Source organism: Chrysochloris asiatica, unplaced genomic scaffold, assembly GCF_000296735.1.
Source record: "Chrysochloris asiatica unplaced genomic scaffold, ChrAsi1.0 scaffold00020, whole genome shotgun sequence".
Classification (NCBI taxonomy): Eukaryota; Metazoa; Chordata; class Mammalia; order Afrosoricida; family Chrysochloridae; genus Chrysochloris; species Chrysochloris asiatica.
Window position 1 is genome coordinate 17,791,213 of NW_006408538.1, and position 18,371 is coordinate 17,809,583.

General features: G+C 40.4%; 2 protein-coding genes across 2 annotated transcripts in view; one reads left to right on the forward strand and one right to left on the reverse strand.

The window, feature by feature from the left end:
• ECD (ecdysoneless homolog (Drosophila)) overlaps positions 1–7,441 on the reverse strand; it is a 34,099-nt gene extending 26,658 nt beyond the window's left edge. The window contains exons 1-2 of the mRNA XM_006837470.1: positions 7,237–7,441; positions 1,538–1,655 (exon numbers count right to left, since the gene is read on the reverse strand). Coding sequence (XP_006837533.1) covers positions 1,538–1,655; positions 7,237–7,441 — 323 coding nt within the window. The remainder of the gene's footprint in view (positions 1–1,537; positions 1,656–7,236) is intronic.
• A 3,752-nt stretch (positions 7,442–11,193) lies between these two features.
• Positions 11,194–18,371, forward strand: part of FAM149B1 (family with sequence similarity 149, member B1) — a 44,669-nt gene continuing 37,491 nt past the window's right edge. Inside the window, exons 1-2 of the mRNA XM_006835883.1 lie at positions 11,194–11,240; positions 15,280–15,384. Coding sequence (XP_006835946.1) covers positions 11,194–11,240; positions 15,280–15,384 — 152 coding nt within the window. The remainder of the gene's footprint in view (positions 11,241–15,279; positions 15,385–18,371) is intronic.

The following is an 18,371-nucleotide window of genomic DNA, read 5'->3' on the forward strand; positions in this document are numbered from 1 at the left end:
GCAGGATTTCCTCCCAGAGACCAGAGACTGCCTGCCTCATAGCTGGTATTATCGTTTCAAACTCGTAGTCTCCTAAACTGTGAGAAAATAAGCTGTTCTTTACAGCCACCCACTTAATGGTATTCCTGTTACAGCATCACTAACTAACTAAGACAGCAGTAGGAACAAGTTTAAATTTCTTTTAAAAATCCTTTTATCTTAGATTGACTGCTGAAGCACTTAGTTATAAGATGATATGTATCAGAGATTTGCTTTAAAATCTTGCTAAGCATAAAGTAAGATTGGCTATGATTTGCTCATTGTTGAAGGTTGGTGATGGTTAAGTATATGTAGATTCATTAAACTCACCTTATAATCTGTATGTTTGTATTTTTTTAAAAGCTTTTAATTGTCAATTGGGTAAAGGTTTACATCAGCTCTACATTCAGCAAACCATAAACCATGTTTCATCTCAATGATTACAAGTGCATATGTTTGAAATTTTGATAATAAAAACTTTTCAGAGGCTCTGTTTTGTTTTTTCTTTGTAATATTGGAGAAGAGGTTGGGTGGGTAGAAATAGGTCAGAATCTGGGGACTAACTGGAAAAAAAAAGACAAAATAATGTAAGGGGATGAAAATGTCCTTTACAGGCATAACTTGATAATTATGGAGAACTAGCACTGTAATGCTAACCATAAGGTTGGCAGTTCAAATACAACAGCTGCTTCTTACATACCCTATTAAGGGCCAGTATGAGTCAGGACCAACTGAACAGCACTTAACAACAACCTCATTTTCCCCAGAACAAATCTGTGTTGGAAGAACAGACAGAATGCTCATTAGAAGTCACGATGACGAGACCTGAGGTGGCACCAGGCCCTGGTGAAGGACATCAGGCTTGGTAAAGTGGAGGGTCAGCGAAAAGGAGGAAGACCCCCAATGAGATAGACTGAGACAGCGGCAGCAGCAGTGGGCTCAAACAGAACAATTGTGAGGATGGCGCAGGACCAGGCCGTGTCTCGTTCTGTTGTGCACAGGGTCACTATGAGTCGGAGCCAAGTCAATGGCACTCATTTAACAACAACATCAGTTTTCCCATTTTGAAAACTGGATTAAAATGCAGTGCTACCTACTTTTGCTTCAATCTGATTACTCACTGATTTCTCTCAAAAAAAAAGACATTTAAAAATCTATGAAACATGTACATTTGGATATGAGTGACATTTTATGTTTTTTAAAAGACACATAAAAATTGAATGCTGATTAGATTACAGTAGTGCTCCTGTCTGCTCACTAAATGTCCTTTCATAATAATAAAAAAAGAAAATCTAAAGCAAGTAGGTTTTGTTACAAATGTTGTGGAAGTTGATCTCTCTAATGATACTTCAATTCTTCCACAAGAAAAGACTCCGCTAAATACAGAAGTCACGTTTTAAATCTATGCCCCCAATTCATATAATTTCCAAGACTATAGAAAAAATGTACTAAGATGATAAAAATGTAATCACTTAGTTCAGTAATGGAATGATGAGAATTATTAAAATAACTACAATACCTGGCTACTAATTCTGGGAATTCCTTTGTAATCTGCTTTATTATATAAACAATAAACCATTCATCCTCCTCATTATCCCCAAATGCTGTCATGCCGAAGATATGAGCGGGTACGTCTCCTACACAAAAGAGAAAAGCAACCATATAAGCAGACACATTTATCACTGTAAATACAAATACACGTGATCATTCAATTGAAGAACAATTCACTGTCTACTATGCTGGAAGCTGGAGTGCTGGTGTGGCGCTGAAGGTTAATGCGCTAGACCACAAAGTCACTTTGAACCACAAGGTCGGTGGTTCAGCTCGCCAACTGTTCCTCAGAAACCCTATATAGGATCGCTGTAGGTTGGAACCAACTCAACAGCACTTAACAACAACAATGCTGGAATCTGGGGCTACAATACTGAACAAGATACAAGATGCTTACTCAAGAAGAACTCAGGGTCTAAAATAAGAGATAGAAAACCAGGTCATTCAGAAAAAGTTGATGAACCAATGTATACACTAAGGACTATGTGAGCACAAAGAAGGTGATATTTGAGCTATGCTGAACTGGAGGAGCGACCAGGGATGAGATTCTAGGAAGAAGGAACAGCAAGTGCAAACAGCATGTTCTGGAAATATCAGGAGACTAGATTTGGATGAAGCAGAAATTTTCAAACAAGTGCATTAGGGAGTATCTCTCAAGAGCTGCCATGCCAAATCCCCCCACCCCAAGAAAAACAGAAGGGAAGTATAGTTCACCAACTCTTCTCACCGCAGTTCTCCCAAGCTTCCTCAACTAGGGCAAATCCAGTTAGAGCACCTATTTTACGTACTTTATACTTAAATTTGAACTTCATCCTAAAGCAATGGAGAACTGTTGAAGGATGTCACACAGGAGAATGACATCCACTTTGTGTTTTACAAAGGTAATTGGCAGAGTGTGAGGAATTGGCAAGCTGGGAAGTTAAGTGCTTAGCGAGGAGGCTATTGCTTCCCAGAGGAGCAGATCCAGAGGGCCATGATCCCAGTCAGAACAGATGTAGAGGAGGCGCTGTGTTTTAGAGGCAAGCACAGTAGGACTTAAATGAACATGGCAATGGCAAAATGAGAACTGGAGTATGATTCTGCAGCATTAACTAGGTTGGATGACACAAACTGAGAAAACTAAGTTAAAAAAAAAAAAGTTCTAAAGGAAAGATAAATTAGCTTTGGATGAGCTTGGCTAATGTGAGACGCTCTGATGGTATTGTATACCAGAAGGTTGGCAGTTCAAACCCACCAGCAACTCCTTGGGAGAAAGATGAATCTTTTGGATACCATAAAGATAAATAGCCTCACAAACCCTATATAAGGTTGCTGTAAGTCAGAATTGACTCAAAGGCAGTGGGTTTCTTGGCTTGGGGTCAGTGTTCTCAGCAATAAACACATGTAGCTTAGTGAACAGTTCAATAAAATTTACAGTCAGTATCTTAACATTCTTCTTGGATCAACTATCAACACTCACGGAAGCAGCAGTCAAGAAATCAAATGACATATTGCATTAGGCAAATCTGCTGCACAAGAACTTTTTAAAGTGTAGAAGAGCAAAGATGTCAGCTTGAGGACTAAGGTGCGCCTGACCCAAGTCATGGTATTTTCAATAACCTCACATGCATGCGAAAGACAGAAGAAGAATTGATGCTTTTGAGTTATGGTGTTGGAGAATACTGAAAGTGCTATGGGCTGCCCATAGAACCAACAGATCTGTGTTGGAAGAAGTGCAGCCAGAGTGCTCCTTGGAGGCCAGGATGGTCAAACTTCGTCTCTCATACTTTGGACATATTGTTAGGAGGGACCAGTCACTGGAGAAGGATCTCATGTTTGGTAAGGTTGGAGGGTCAGAGAAAAAGAGGAAGACACCCAACGAGATGGATTGGCCAAGTGGCAGCATCGATGGACTCAAGCAGGGCAACAATAGTGAGGTTGGCCCAGGATCAGGCAGTGTTTCGTTCTGCTGTGCATAAAGGTCACTGGCCATCAGTACCAACTCATTGGCACCTAACAACAACAACCTCTTAGCTATCTAAGGAGCCCTGGTGGCAAAGTGGGATGAGCACTGGGCTGCTATCTGCAAGGTTAGTGATGAGAACCCACCAGCAGCAGCAGCTGCTCCACAGCAGGAGGAGAAGGCAGTCGGCTTCCGTGAAGACTTACAGCCTTGGAAACCTCAGAGAGCAGCTGTACTCTGTCCCATGGGGATGCTCCCAGTCGGAATCACCTTACCATAGTTCTCTAGTACTGCTATAAAATAGAAATACCACAAGTGGGGGGCTGTCACAGACAGCCATTTATTTTCTCACAGTTCAGGGGGCTAGAGTTTCAAGTTCAGGCTGGCAGCTCCAGGTGAAGGCTGTCTGTGTCGGTTTGGAGGGAGAGCCTTGTCTCTGAGCGTCTGCTCTTGGGTGACCTTCACAAGGCTTTTCATTTCTCTTGCCTCAACTCTGCTTCGCACTTGTTTCATCTCTTTCAGATCTCAAAACAAACTGATTAATAATTTGTCGTATGTACAGCTGATGATCTTAGTCAATTCACAATAAAAAGTTAAAAAAAAAACAACTCAAATTACACTTCACACTAATCCTGTCTCATCAACAACAACTCATTTCCACTTGGGAGAATACCCACAGGCATATTCACTTACTGCCCCAGTGAGTCAATTCCAACTCAGAGCCACTCCATACAGGGTTTCCAAAGTATAGTACTGTAGGGTAAGCACTGGACCGCAAGGTCGGTTTGAACCCAAATGTCGGTGGTTCAAACTTAGCAGCCATTCTTCACTGAGGAGTGGCTGGTGGGTTTGAACCGCCGACCTTGCAGTTCAAACTAACCTTGCATTATCTTGCAGCACCATACCCGAACTCGATTAGCCACTAGAGAGATGCAAATGAAAACAAACCATTAAGATATCACCGCATCCTAGTATTAACATAAAAGTCAGAGAAAAACAGAAAACAATAAATGCTGAGGAAAGTGTAGAGAGACTGGACTCCTCCTACATTGCTGGTTGTTGTTGTTAAGTGTCATGGAGCCAGTTCAGATTCATAGCCACCCTGTATAGAGTTTCCCAGGAGTGACTAGTGGGTTTAATGCTGATCTTACAGTTCAAAGTAACTATGGTTCAGTGCTTATCCTACAGTGCAAGATGAGGGGTTGGGGGAACTGTAAAGTGATGCAATCTCTGTAGAAAACTGTACAGTGCTGCCTCAAAAAGTTGGAAACAGAAATACCATATGACCCAGCAATCCCTTGACTTGGTACATAACCACAAGAAATAAAGAGTCAGGACAGCAGCAGACACAGACACACTGATGTTCATCGCAGCACTATTCACAACAGCAAAAACATGTAGACTGCCTAAATGCCCATCACTGGACGAACGGCTAAACAAACTTTGGTACATACACACAATGGAATACTATGCTACGGTGAAGAACAGTGATGAATCTGGGAAACACCTCATAACATGGATGAACCTGGAGGACATTATGCTGACTGAAATTAGTCAGTCATAAAAGGACAAATATTGTACGAGAACCCTATTGCAAATACTCAAGAAAAAGTTTTCAGGCTGAAAGAAACCTTCTTTGATGGTTATCAGGGGTGGAAGGGAAGGGAGAGTAATTCACTAGCTAGAGGGTTGTTGTTAACTGCCTAGGGTCAGTTCTGACTTACAGCAACTCTGTATAGGGTTCTGGCCTTGGGGTTCAAATCGACCTTGTGGTCCAGTGCTTATCCCCGGACAGTGTCACACCAGGATTCCAGCTAGATGGAAGGCACATGTTAACTTGGGTGATGGGGAGAGCAATAGACAAGAGAGGTGTTAATAGAATGACAAAGACAGGTGGAGACACAGAGAGATATGCAAGAGCTAAAGGGGAGAGGTAAGTAGTGGCAGATATACAACCTTGGAACAAAAGTGTTCTGCAATTAGACATATGGACAGATACACAGGCTGAACGGACATGGGAAGAAAAGTGGAAGTATACCTACAGATATACAAGGGTTTGCAAGAGAATTTGTACATGGGTACTTACCTTTCCTGCAAACACAACTCTGAATGTGGTACAGCATTATTGTTAAATGCTGTGGAGTCAGTTCTCATAGTGACCCTGTATAAGGTTTCTAAGGAGTGGCTGGTGGATTTGAACCACCAACCTTATAGTTAGCAGTCCAGTGCTGATCCTATAGTGACACACCAGGATTGTTGTTGTTGTTGTTAAGTACCATCTAGTTAGTTCCGACTTATAGTGACCCTGTATAGGGTTTCCAAGGAGCAGCTGGTAAGCTTGAACCACTGACCTTTTGGTTCAAATGACTTTGCAATCTAGCACATTAGCCCACAGTGATACAGTGGGCAAAATGATGAAAACTTCTTAGATACTATGAAACATGTTAAGGCAATGAGTTACTGGAACTAAGGATTCAAGCCCATGGTTTCAGGGGATACAATTGTCAATTGGCATAACGTAGCCATAAAAAAAGCATCCTACTTTGGTGAGTAACATCTGGGATCTTAAGAGCTCACAAGTGGCCATCTAAGGTGTAACTGTTGGTCTTTCCATGTGCAGAAGATAGAAGAGTCAGGAGAAATGTGAAGATGCTTGGAATCAATTAGTCCAGTGGACTAAAGTAACATGTGACCATCAGTCTCTATGACTCTGAGACCAGGAGAACTACCAATACCAACTTCTCTGAAAAGGATCACATTAGAAGGTCGTGTATAGAGTGGGAGAAAATGTAGAACGAAACTTGAAATTATAAAAAAAAGACTGGGCTTACTAGTCAGAGTGTGGCCTTCTACTACCTTTCTGGTCTGGAAAGGAACTTATCCTCATGGTCCAATTTTTCAGCCAAGTAGTAGACAGGTATAAAGACAACAACAACACTAGTAAGGTACGCTCACCATGGAATGAGCAATCATTCAAAATCAAAAGGGAAACATTTACCTAAGGACACAGTTGAGAAGGGACGGGAAGGAGGGTAGAATGGAACTAGGAACCACAGGAGGAAGCAGGGGAACTGTTGTTGTATGGAAGGGATCGCAATCACTGAGCTGAAACTAAGTATATGACTTGTTGAATGTAAAACTGATGATCTTGTCTGTAAATCTTCACCCAAGTCACATTAAAAAAAAAACAAAAAACAATAAAGTGCTACATATGGGTCAAAGTTCAGACCTCAAGTACCAACAATACAGGAAAGTAGTGAAGAAACAGTGCTTCAGAGTGGTAAGCGGTGGTTATAAAGCCCAACTGTTTCTCTTGTAAGCCAGGTTGGGTCACTCTTAGATCCAACCACATAATTATGTGAAAGATGGCAGCCTACTAAAGACATCATCAAGAGAGCGATTCTGAGTAACAACAAAAGGAACCATGGTTAAGGAATCAATCTCTTGAAAAAGTTTAGAATATTAGGGTATAGTTGAGTAATTAAAAGTTCAAAAGAATTGCCCAGAGTTTAATAAAGCTGTGTATATGTTAGTTCTAGAGGCAATGACTATTAGAAAGTTTTCCTCAATATGGATTTTTTTTTAAAAATTATTTTAAGTGTAAAGGCTAGGTGAGCATCACTGATCTAAAATGTTTAGGATATGCTAGTTCCTGAGGTAATGACTATTAGAATGGAGTTCTAATAGCTCGCTTTCTTATACCAGTAAAAGAATAAGAGACTTACCTTTTCCAGATTTGTACTTGAGATTGAAAGGCTGATTCTGCCAGATATAGGGGACCAGAATGGGTGCGAAGCGGGTCATTATTCTCTCAATATACTTCAGAAGAATCTCCTTGTGTTCTTCTGGATCCTTCGGTTCATTTGTTATGAGGAACAGGTGGTATTCCACAGTTTCTTCCAGTACAGCATACTTCGTATTTTCTTCCATTCTTCTTTTAAAACTACATTTAAAGTTTTCAATAATATAAGCCACATACAACAGTGTAGACCCCATGCCCTGAATTCAAGGCAATTTTCATTAACACTTGTTTTCCAACATTAAGTTATTGACTTACTACCAGATGTTTTTGCTCTGACCATATACCAACTATGCTAGCATTTAATATTATTCCTTTTAATAATTGTTGTTGTTGTTGTTAAGTGCCGTCGAGTCGGTTCCGACCCATAGCGACCCTGTACAGGGTTTCCAAGGGTGTAAATCCTTATGGGAGTAGAAAGCCTCATCTTTCTCCCACGGAGCAGCTGGTAGTTTCAAACCGCTGACCTTAAGGTTCGCAGCCCAATTCGTAACCACTATGCTACCAGAGCTTTATCCTTTAAATCATGTAAAAGGAACCAAAAACCAAACATACTGGCAAGGAGTCAATTCCAACTCAAAGAGACCCAATGTAGGGTTTCCAAGACTGTAAATCTTTATGGGAGCAGACAGCCTCATTGGTCTCCTTCAGAGCAGCTGGTGGGTTTGAACTACTGACTTTGTTCACCTAAGTCAGTAGATAAACACCTAACCCACAGTCACCAGTGCTCCCTTTATATCAAGATAGAAATGGAAATTCAGTGTCATATTCCCAAAATTAACCGATAAATATGTAAGACTAAAGTTTTAAAATGCTGTTTAAATATTATCAAAAGTCCCAGAGCTACCAATTAGTTGTCACTTTAGGCACTTCATTTTCTTCTCTGAGGTATTTGCCTCAATTGTAGAATAAGGGTGTTTTACTCTATCTTTTCTAAAATCCCTTTCTGGCTTAAAGTTTTATTATTTTAAAGCTCTTTAGGGAGCTTTCCCCTTGGTCTATATGATTTGCATATCTCCCTTTTATAAGCATTATATGTCATAGGAGAATTCAAAGCTACAAAACATCCATGTGCAAGCATCTCATCCCCAAATAAAGGTTCCACCCTACTGAGAATACAATTTGCTCATGGCTCTTGATCTTATACCTATCTTTCTAAATTTGCCACTTTTTGAAGTCTCAGTGATACAGCACTGATAAACTGAGAGGAAGTAAATATTGATTTTCTAAAGCTTCTGCTACAAATGAAAGTACCAGTGCTTTACAAGGTAATTGTTAAGTGTTGTTAAGTCAGTTTCAGTATAGGGTTTCTGAGGTTGCAAATCTTCACGGGGCCCAGAAATCCTCATCTTTTTCTTCATAAGCTGATGGGCTCAAACCACTAACTTTGTGGTTCGCAGTTCCCAAAATGGTAGAGTGAAAATGTAGTTTCAAAACATGGTTGGAAAAATTCACAAAAGAACACTTTATCATGAACTAGGGGAAGGTGGTGACTCTTCTTTCTTTCAAAGAGCAATGCTAGGTAAAAGGAAGGCACCTGAAATGCTGACAGTTCAGTGCTTACATGAGGGTAAATCAAAAAGCACTGTTACTACGGTTCCAGTTCATACATGCATGGATTTATTCCAGACAAAAATGCATTTAAACACGTCTCTGTGATCAGTGGATGGCTACTGATAAGTTCTCTCAGCAATGAGTCTTAGTTTCACGTAAGGTGGCTTCCAAAAAAAGAAAGATTTTTTTTTATGTGCTATTAAAAAAAGCAATTTTGAGGTCAGGGTTAATATCCAATTTTTTACAAAGTGGACATCTTCCCAAACTACTGAAGTTTTGCTACAGTTTACTGGAATGTTGCCTCACATAAAACAAGATTTTTAGACGGATCAAGTGTTTTAATGAAAGTCAGAAAGACTTCAAAGATGAGTCAGGAGTGGAAAGACAGTCAACTTCAACAAATGAACTGCTGTCTAGAAAATAGTGGAAGAAGACTACAGAATTACCATTTATGCAATAGCTACTGATGTTGGGTTGCCACACATTGGGTTTGACATTTTTAATTTTAAGTGAACATCTTGGCCTTAGCAAACTTTTGGCTAGATGGGTGCTGATTCTTCCCATTGTCCTTTAAGCAAGTTCAAACTAATTTCATGGTGTGGATTGTAATTGGGGCCTAGTGTTGGATTTAACAATACATTCCAAAGAGCAACGACAAATCAAAACAGCCACTTCTGAGGGGGGTCTGCTGGGTCAGTTAAATACAGGAGCTCAATACAGAAGATTATGGCAACTATTTTGGGGGTTCCAAAAGGGTAATTTTGATGGATTTTTCTGACAGACACAGGACAATCATAACAGCTTATTATGAAGGCATTTTTACCAAGACTGAAAACGACATTGGTGACATAAAGGCCAAAAAAATTGTGTCAAGTAATTTTTTTGCATGACAACAATTTACCAGTTCATTCTTCAAGGATACAAAAGGCTATATTGTAACGGAATTTCATTGGGAAACCTTACCCCATGCACCCCACAGCCCTAATTTTCCCTTTCAGAATTATTTGGCTAGCTGTGTGCCTTGGAGTCGGTTCCGACTCATAGTGACCCTGTACAGGGTTTCCGAGGCTGTAAATCTTTATGGGAGCAGAACAACTCATCTTTCTACCACGGAACAGCTGGTAGTTAGTTTCGAACTGCTGACCTTGTGGTTCGCAGCCCGATTCATAACCACTACGCTACAAACTCAATGAACACATAGGAGGAACAGGATCTGAGTCCCTTGAGGATGCCCAAACTGCTGTTTTGACATAGTGTAACGCAAAATGCACAGTATTCTTAGGGGAAGAATTCAAGATGTAAAAAAAAAATGACTTCAGAAGTCTAGCGCAGTAAGCACTAGGCGGATAACCACACTGCGAGGTTCGAACCTGCCAGCCGCTCCACGGTAGAAAGATGAGGCTTTCTGCTCCTGCAAAAATTGTTAAAGTCTCCGAAACCCTATACAAGCTAGCCATGAGTCGGAACGTACTCGATGGCTCTCAACAACACAGACCTAGATGGAGAATATGTCGAGAGGTAATAGCTTCACATTGTGATATTTTTACTTAATAAAGGTTTCCACGAATTTGTAGCAATACTTTTGGACTTACCTGTACTTTACTAACCAGCGAGGTTGAGAACTCCAGACACCCACTGAAAGCCTTTTCAAATTTTACCCGCCTTATCCTTACCCTCTGAACGCCAAGCGCACCTAGTATACAAAATTTACAAAGCCAAAACGGGGAGGGGTTTTGATATCATCCACACTAACTCCTCACTATACAGAGGGGAAAAGTGGAAGCAAAGAATGGGAAGGGTCAAGCAGCAGAGGCCTGATTTAGAGTTCAACAAAACGAAGTTAATTCCTCTTACGGTTCTGGCCCTCTCCCACGCTTCTCTGTTGATGCACTTTTCTTCCGTTGTCCCTCCCACCACGTGATAACAAGGTTCCTGAGTGTCCACGGAATCAGTGCTTTTCAGGGTCACCAGCCGCCAAAGTCTGGCCCAGGTCCCGTCCCAACACCCGAGTAGGACCTCACACCAGTAGAAATCGGAGGAGGAAATCACAACTGCTAAGTCTGGAAACGCCAGGTCTCATCAGCGTCAGCAGAAGCATTAGGCAAGTGCACTGATGACTTCGTCACTTCCGCTCCCGCGGGTAGACGGGAGGGCGGAGAACCGGAAAGGTGGTCCAGACTTGGGGAGGTTACAGTCCGGAGTCTAGGAGACGGGGCGAGACGGGGCCGGAGGGTGGCGGGAGGGGGCCGGGCCGGAGCTGGCTGGAGGGCCAGGCCCGGAGGCCCCCACCCTGGCGTGCACGCGCGGGCCGCGACTGAGGAAGAAGAGGATGATCTCCAGGTACACTCGAAAGGCGGCTCCCCAGAGCTTAGAACTGTAAGTAGACTGTTCAGGCACCCGGGTCGGGCCCGGAGAAGTGAAGCGGTTCCCTAACTAGTCCCTCGCACCTTTCCTTTCCCAGGGCGAGATGAGAACTTTCTCTTCCTTCTCACTCCTGCGCTGGCCCTTCTTACATCGAGCACGGTCTGTTATCCCAGGACTTGGCCCTCTTGGAACTGGGTCCCCTAAGACACAGATTCTGCAGTGCTTAATTTCCTACTGTCGATGGCCACTGACAGATCGAGAAGTTATTAGTAAGAGAGTGCCACAATAAAGTTGTGCCCGGCAACGTGCTAAACTGTTTACATGCATTCATTAGCTCACCCAATCCTCATCACTAGGATGTGGGATTTGTTATTAAGTATCGTGGAGTCGATTCCGACTCATAGTGACCCTGCATAGGGTTTCCGAGGCTGCAATTCTTTACGGGAGCAGAAAGCCTCATCTTTCTCCCGCAGAACAGCTGGTAGTTTCGAACTGCTGACCCTCAGTGAGGTTCGCAGACCGATTCGTAACCATTACGCTACCAGAGCTCTCCTAGGATATGGAATTTGTTGTTGTTATGTGCCGTGGTGTCGGTTCCGAATAGGACCTGTTACATTGCACAGCCCTGGTAGCATAGTGGTTTACCAGTTGGTTTGCTAATAGCAGTGGGAGAATGATGAGACTTTCTGAACCTATAAAAATTTATAGCCTCAGAAGTCCTATATAGGTTCCTGTGAGTGGGAGCTGACTCAATGGCACACCACCACCACAGATAAAGGTCACAGATTTTAAAGATTGTTGTTGTTAAATGCCCTTGAGTCAGTTCTGACTTATAGCGACCTTGTATAGGGTTTCCAAGGAATGACTGGTGGGTTCGAACCACCAACCTTGTACAGTCCAGTGCTGACCTTGCAGCATCACACTAAGACATCAATTTAAAGTTTATAGCCTGCCTTTAAAAGATTCAGCCAAACGACAGAAGCTGGGCAAACTCGGTGCAGATCAAGCCTGTGATCATAACGATTAATTACTGATATATTTCTGAACTTAAGCTGCTTTCCATACTTTGTGTTGCTGTGTGTTGTAGAGTCTGTTCCGATTCATAGCGACTCCATATAGGGTTTCTGAAGCTATAAAACCTGCCACACGCTCCTTGGATACTCTATACAGGGTCACTATGAACTGGAACTGGCCCCACAGCAATTAATCACAATACCAACAACAACAACACATCTTTATGGGAACCAAAAACCTGAAGAATTCCGACCTACCACCTACTCCTAGCAAATCGTAACTTGGCAGGTTATGAGAATATCTAATACTTGTTCATGCTTTAACCCTTCAAAGAACGTTCTCATTTTGATCCTCATAACAACTGTGTAGGACGCCTGGTGTAGCGCTGTAGGATCAGCGCTGGACTTTGAACCACAAGGTCGGCATTCCAAACCCACCAGCTACTCCTCAGAAATCCTATCCAGGGTGGCTATGAGTTGAAATCGACTCATGCCACAATAACTCTGTAAGACATATTTTTATATTTTTGGAAGTTGTAACCGTATCAGAAAGGTTATATGAGGGGGCTTCCAAAAGTTCATGGAAAAGCTGAATTTGAATGTAGGGTAAGTTGGTAGAGCTGGCAGGTGCACTGCGCAAACCCTCTGCCACAAAGACTTGGGAGAGTACGTGAAATCAATACAGATGGTGATCCTGGGCCACTGAGCTTCAGGAGCTAGGAAACAGAGGTGGATTGATTGTGACTGGAAGAGGAAGCTGAGCAGGAGCAGAGAGAGAAACCCAGGCACGCTGTCAAGGAGTTGGAAGGCCATTTTGAGTTTTTTGCAAGCAGCTGTTGATAGAGCAGTCTACAGACACAGCATGAAGCTTGAGGTGGGAGACAAGGAAAGGTGCAGTTCTCCCTTATTCCTTTGCCCTCCTGGTAGCCGTCAAAGCAGCGGCCAGTGGCATCCCCTCCAATGCAGCCTTGACTGTGGTCCATCAACTGGGCATACCACCCCAAATTCTGGAGGCTCATGAAACCACCCTGAACCATGCTGCACAGTGAACAAAGAATTGTGTTCACACTTCTAGTCTCTATCAAATCCACCAGGAGACAGGTGGTAAATGCCTGAGAACATACCAACATACAATCATCAGTTAAATATAAATACAATGACATATTATAATCAAACTTGTCAAAACCAAAGACAAGAAATCATCCTGAAACCAACTCAGAAAAAGCAAAGTAACCTACAAAGGAAAACTAATAAGACTAAGCTCTGATTTCTCAGCAGAAACTTTGTAGACAAGAAGATAGTGGAATGTCATTATATAAAAAGTCTGAAAAAAAAACTGTCAACCAAGAATCACTTACTCAGCTAAATTGTCCGTCAAATATGACAGTAAAATAGGATATTTCCAGATATACAGAAAGTTTTTAATTTTGCAATATCTAAACCAACCTTATAAAAAATATTAAAAGGAGTTCTTTGTGCAGACAACCAACAACAGCAGACAGCAACCTAAAACTAGCGTCCATGACAGTATCACTGAGAACTCAACCCAGTACTCAATGACACTAACAACAGCAATGACAGAAATAGTCAATGTAAAAAAAAAAAACCTACAAGACTGAAAATAGGAAGAACCACAGATAACCTGTTGCAACAGCAACAACAACAAAAAGTAAAAATAAAGAATGTAGTTACAGAATTTTCAAATGGTCAGTCAAATCTCTTTCAAATAAAAAACCTAACTAATCCTAAAACTGTTGTTATTAAGTGCCATTAGATTGGTTCCAATTCATAGCAGCTCTGTATAGGGTTTCCAAGGAGCAGCTAGTGAGTTTAAACCATCGACCTTGTGGTTCAAACTTACCTTGTGGTCCAAACTTACCTTGTGGTCCAGTGCTTTATCCTACACCAAGCCTTATTCCTATCCCTAATCCAAACCCTTTCCCCAACATTAACCCCGGTTCTAACCATAATCCTAACACTAAACGAAACCCTAGGGCTTGCCTAGACCTAGCCATAGTCCTAACCCTAACTTATTACTATCCACCCCAGTAAAAGAAAAAGGTAATGGAATTTTTCCATAAGCCCCCTCCTACATCTTGTTATGGATTTAATTGTGCCCCCTCTCCCCCAAAGGAGCCCTGGTAGAGTAGTGATTACAAATTGGGCTGCTAATATCAGGGTCAGCAGTTGGAAATTGTTCCGCGTGAGAAAGATGAGGCTTTCTGCTTCCGTAAGATTTACAGTCTTGGAAACCGTATGCAGGGTCGCTATGAGTCGAACTGACTCCAAGGCACATAACAACAACAAAATATGTGTGCTATAAATGCTAACCTCTCTGCCTGTAGTTTTAATGCCATTTGAAAATGGGTTATCTTTGTTATGTTAATGAGCAGAATTGTTGCTGTTTGGTGCCGCCATTGATTTGGTTCAGACTCATAGTGACCTTATTCACAAAAGAACAAAACACTGCCCTGTTCACTGATCTCCTCACAATTGTTGTTATGCTTGATTCCGTTGCTGCTGCATGATTGAGTGTCCTCATCTTTTTCCACCTACCCTCCATTCTACTAAGCATGATGTCTTTCCGCAGGGACTAGTCCCTCCTGATAACATGTCCAAAGTATGAGAGACAAAGTATTGCTACAGTAGCTTCTAAGGAGCATTCTGGCTGCACTTCTTCCATCTGTACTTCTTCCATTATATATTTGTTTGTTCTTTTGGAAGTCCTTGGTACTTTTAATGTTCTCCAGTACCTTTTCCAGTCTTCTTTATTCATTGTCCAACTTTCATATGCATATGAGGCGATTGAAAATACCATGGCTTGGGTCAGACACACCTTAGTCCTTAAACTGATATTTGTGCTCTTGAGCACTTAAAAGAGGTCTTGTGCAGCAGACTAGCCCCATTTATAATGCTAGAAACTAGTGCTGTATTTGACGTTGTGGTTCTAGAGCTGCAGGAAGTAGGTGACTAACTTGTAGATCAAGTTACTGAAAAGTAACTTTATGGGAAACATAACTTTGTTTTATCTTTCACAGGAAAGGAATAACACACAATGCTTTTCATCATCATCCCCTACCTGAGCGACTGGATGAAGTTCCCTCCACTAATGATAGCCATGAAAAAGATCCAAGTTCCCAAAGGTAATAATGGCAGAGTGTACTTGGATGCTTGTTGCATTTGGCAATAGTTTTGCTTTTTGCCTTAGGATTAGTATCAAGCTTATTAGCTGAGGATTGTATAAATGAAGTAAACATTTTTCTCACATATTTTCAGTTCTGTTTGACTCTCATTCTGGAATAGCTAATGGCAATAGCATCATACTATCATAACTTTTAGGAGTCCTGGTGTGGCGCTGTGGGTTAATGCGCCAGACTGCAAAGCCATTTGAACTGCAAGGTCGCTGGTTCAAGCTCACCAGCTGCTCCTTGGAAACCCTATACAGGGTTGCTATGGGTCAGAATCAACTCAATAGCACTTAACAACATCATAACTTTTGAGAAGCCGTATTAAGTTGTTAATAGCATAGACTCAGAAACAGTCTGACATTTGATTTTTTTTATCCTGGTTATGCTACTTATTAGCAGGATAAAATTGCACACGTTACCACTTTTCCCCTGGCAAACAAATAACATGCCCACTTGTATAACGTGTATTAACGACAAAATTAAGTAAAACCCTTCTGGTGTTATGCACCCATGCATATACTGTATATATGTCTGATGACATTTCCAGAATTGTATTTTAGCTTCATTCACGCATCCTCCCATATATTACAGTAAATTAGTCCTCTGTTCATTTACTTTAATCTCCTGCTTTTGTGTATAAAGGAGTCCTGGTGTGGCGCTGCAGGATATGCGCTGGACTGACAACTGCAAGGCTGGCAGTTCAAACCCATCAGCTGCTCCCTGGAAACCTTATACAAGGTTACTATAAGGTGAAACCGACAGCAATTAGCAACAACAATACTATGTGTATAAAAATAATCTGGAAATTACCAAATCTTTAAGATTCAACATTTTTCTTTCTTTTTTTAAATTAACTGCACATGGACTAGTTTTCCTTTTTGGAGTTTTGTTGGACACCACAGTTTTTGCAATTATACCTAAAATTATATGCTATATATCTGGGACATATGTCTGAGGGAAGCTTTGCCAATCCTTAAAAAAAATAAATTGAAGCTATTTCAGTATCACATATGCTTCACTATTGAAGATATTTCAGCATCACACATGTTTTATTTTCAAGCATGCTTTGGGACATCGTAATTACATTAAGAAAAAAAAGTATTATCAATGAAATGAAGAAATCGTTCTTATTTTCAAAGTGTTACTCTCCTTCTTTTTGCTAATGTAGATTACTGCCATAAAGCATATTACAGCATTCTAGAAAATCCAAATTATCTTTATCAGCATCTCTATTTTTCTTTTTATTTCTCTCCTTGTCTTTACTGGCATTTTGTTAGATCATTATTAATTTGCACAGAGCTTAATAAATTAGCCTCTAAAATATTTTCATAGATTCCAGAACTCAATACAACACAAATTTTATAAAAATACAGCTCTGCTCTTGCCATTTCCTCATTAGAAATTTTTATATTCTCTACTTTTAATAGAGAATGTTTCACCAAACTGTAGTTAATTCTCTCACTGTTCTTACTCAGTCCTCTATTTTTCTACTTAAATGAATTTGCTCCCTCTCCTCTCTTTCAAAGTTTCCTTTTCCCATTCTACCATATTTCCTAGGAAAATTCTACTCACCATGCAAAACACAAATTGCCTCTTTTTAACGAAATTTTTTTACGATATACCTTAAAGGTAATTCTCCCCTTTTATTGTACATTACTTTATTCCTTTATTTATTCATTCATCCATTATGTATTTTATCAGGTGCCTGACACTATGCCATGAATTCAGAGGTGAGTAAGATAAACTCTGCCCACAAATCACACATGCTTCATATTATTTGCCATAACTTAGATGTAGTCTTACTGGCTAATCTATCACTTTGTGAACAACTTGAGGGCAGTGATCTTGGTATCACTGATATTGCATACTGAGAAAGACAATAAATCTTTGTTGAAGTGAAGTGAATTTCTGAGTCCAGTTGTGAATTATGATTTCTGATAAATGACACACAAGCTTTTGTGTAATTTCTGTTATTTCAGTTACTATTAATTGATCTTTAAAATAGATTTATCTGGTGTTAATTAGACTCCAAAGTGAACAGCTGTTATCATAGTTAATTTTCACTTTAAAGCATTCTCGCTGTAAAAGGCAGTATGAATTTGAGGAATAGAATACAGATTATAAAACTAATCTGCTTGGCTGAATGAGAGCTTTGCCTTTTACTACTTGTGCCATGCCTTTGTTTATTTATTTGGAAAATGGGAGAAATAACTGTAGATCTGACTTACAAGTTTGTTTACATAGTGTGAAAATCACTTAAAATAATAATTTTCTCTTAGTGTTACATGATGACTGTAAGGATTTAGCTAATCTTGTATAAAAGAATGATCACAAAAAGGCACTATTTCGTTATATAATCATTTCTCTTCATGAAACACTTTTTCCCTTAGTTTCTAGCTGTGATTTAAACATCATTTTACGCAGGTCTTTTCTTTTCATCAATCCCCAATCTAAATTCTATCAGCAGTGACCCTCCCATAGCCACTATTCCTTCTTCTCCCACAGCACTTATCACACTGATGCTTTGTGCTATAATGTTTTGGTACTGATATAATCACCATAGTGAGAGTGATGATGGTGTGTATTTTGTTCAAATTTGTAACTTAGAATCTAACAACTTGCCTGCCATATAACAAATGTGCAATTATTTGTTGAAAGAGTAGATAAACTTGCAGAATCAAGAAAACCATCCTGATCAAGTTTGTACCAATATATAATAAGGATTACTATAAATGCCAAAAGAAAAAAATCTGAAATGTTACTTTTGATTATAATTGTATATAAAGCTGTAAGCCATGGCCAAAAAGTCATGTATCGAGTTTGCTGGTCTTCTCTAATTGGAAAATTAAAGAATCAAACTGTGTGATTGTTTCTACTGAAGTTGATAATTGCACGGCAGTAGCTCAACAGTCACTGTACCAAAAGGAAATGGTTAAAGTTCA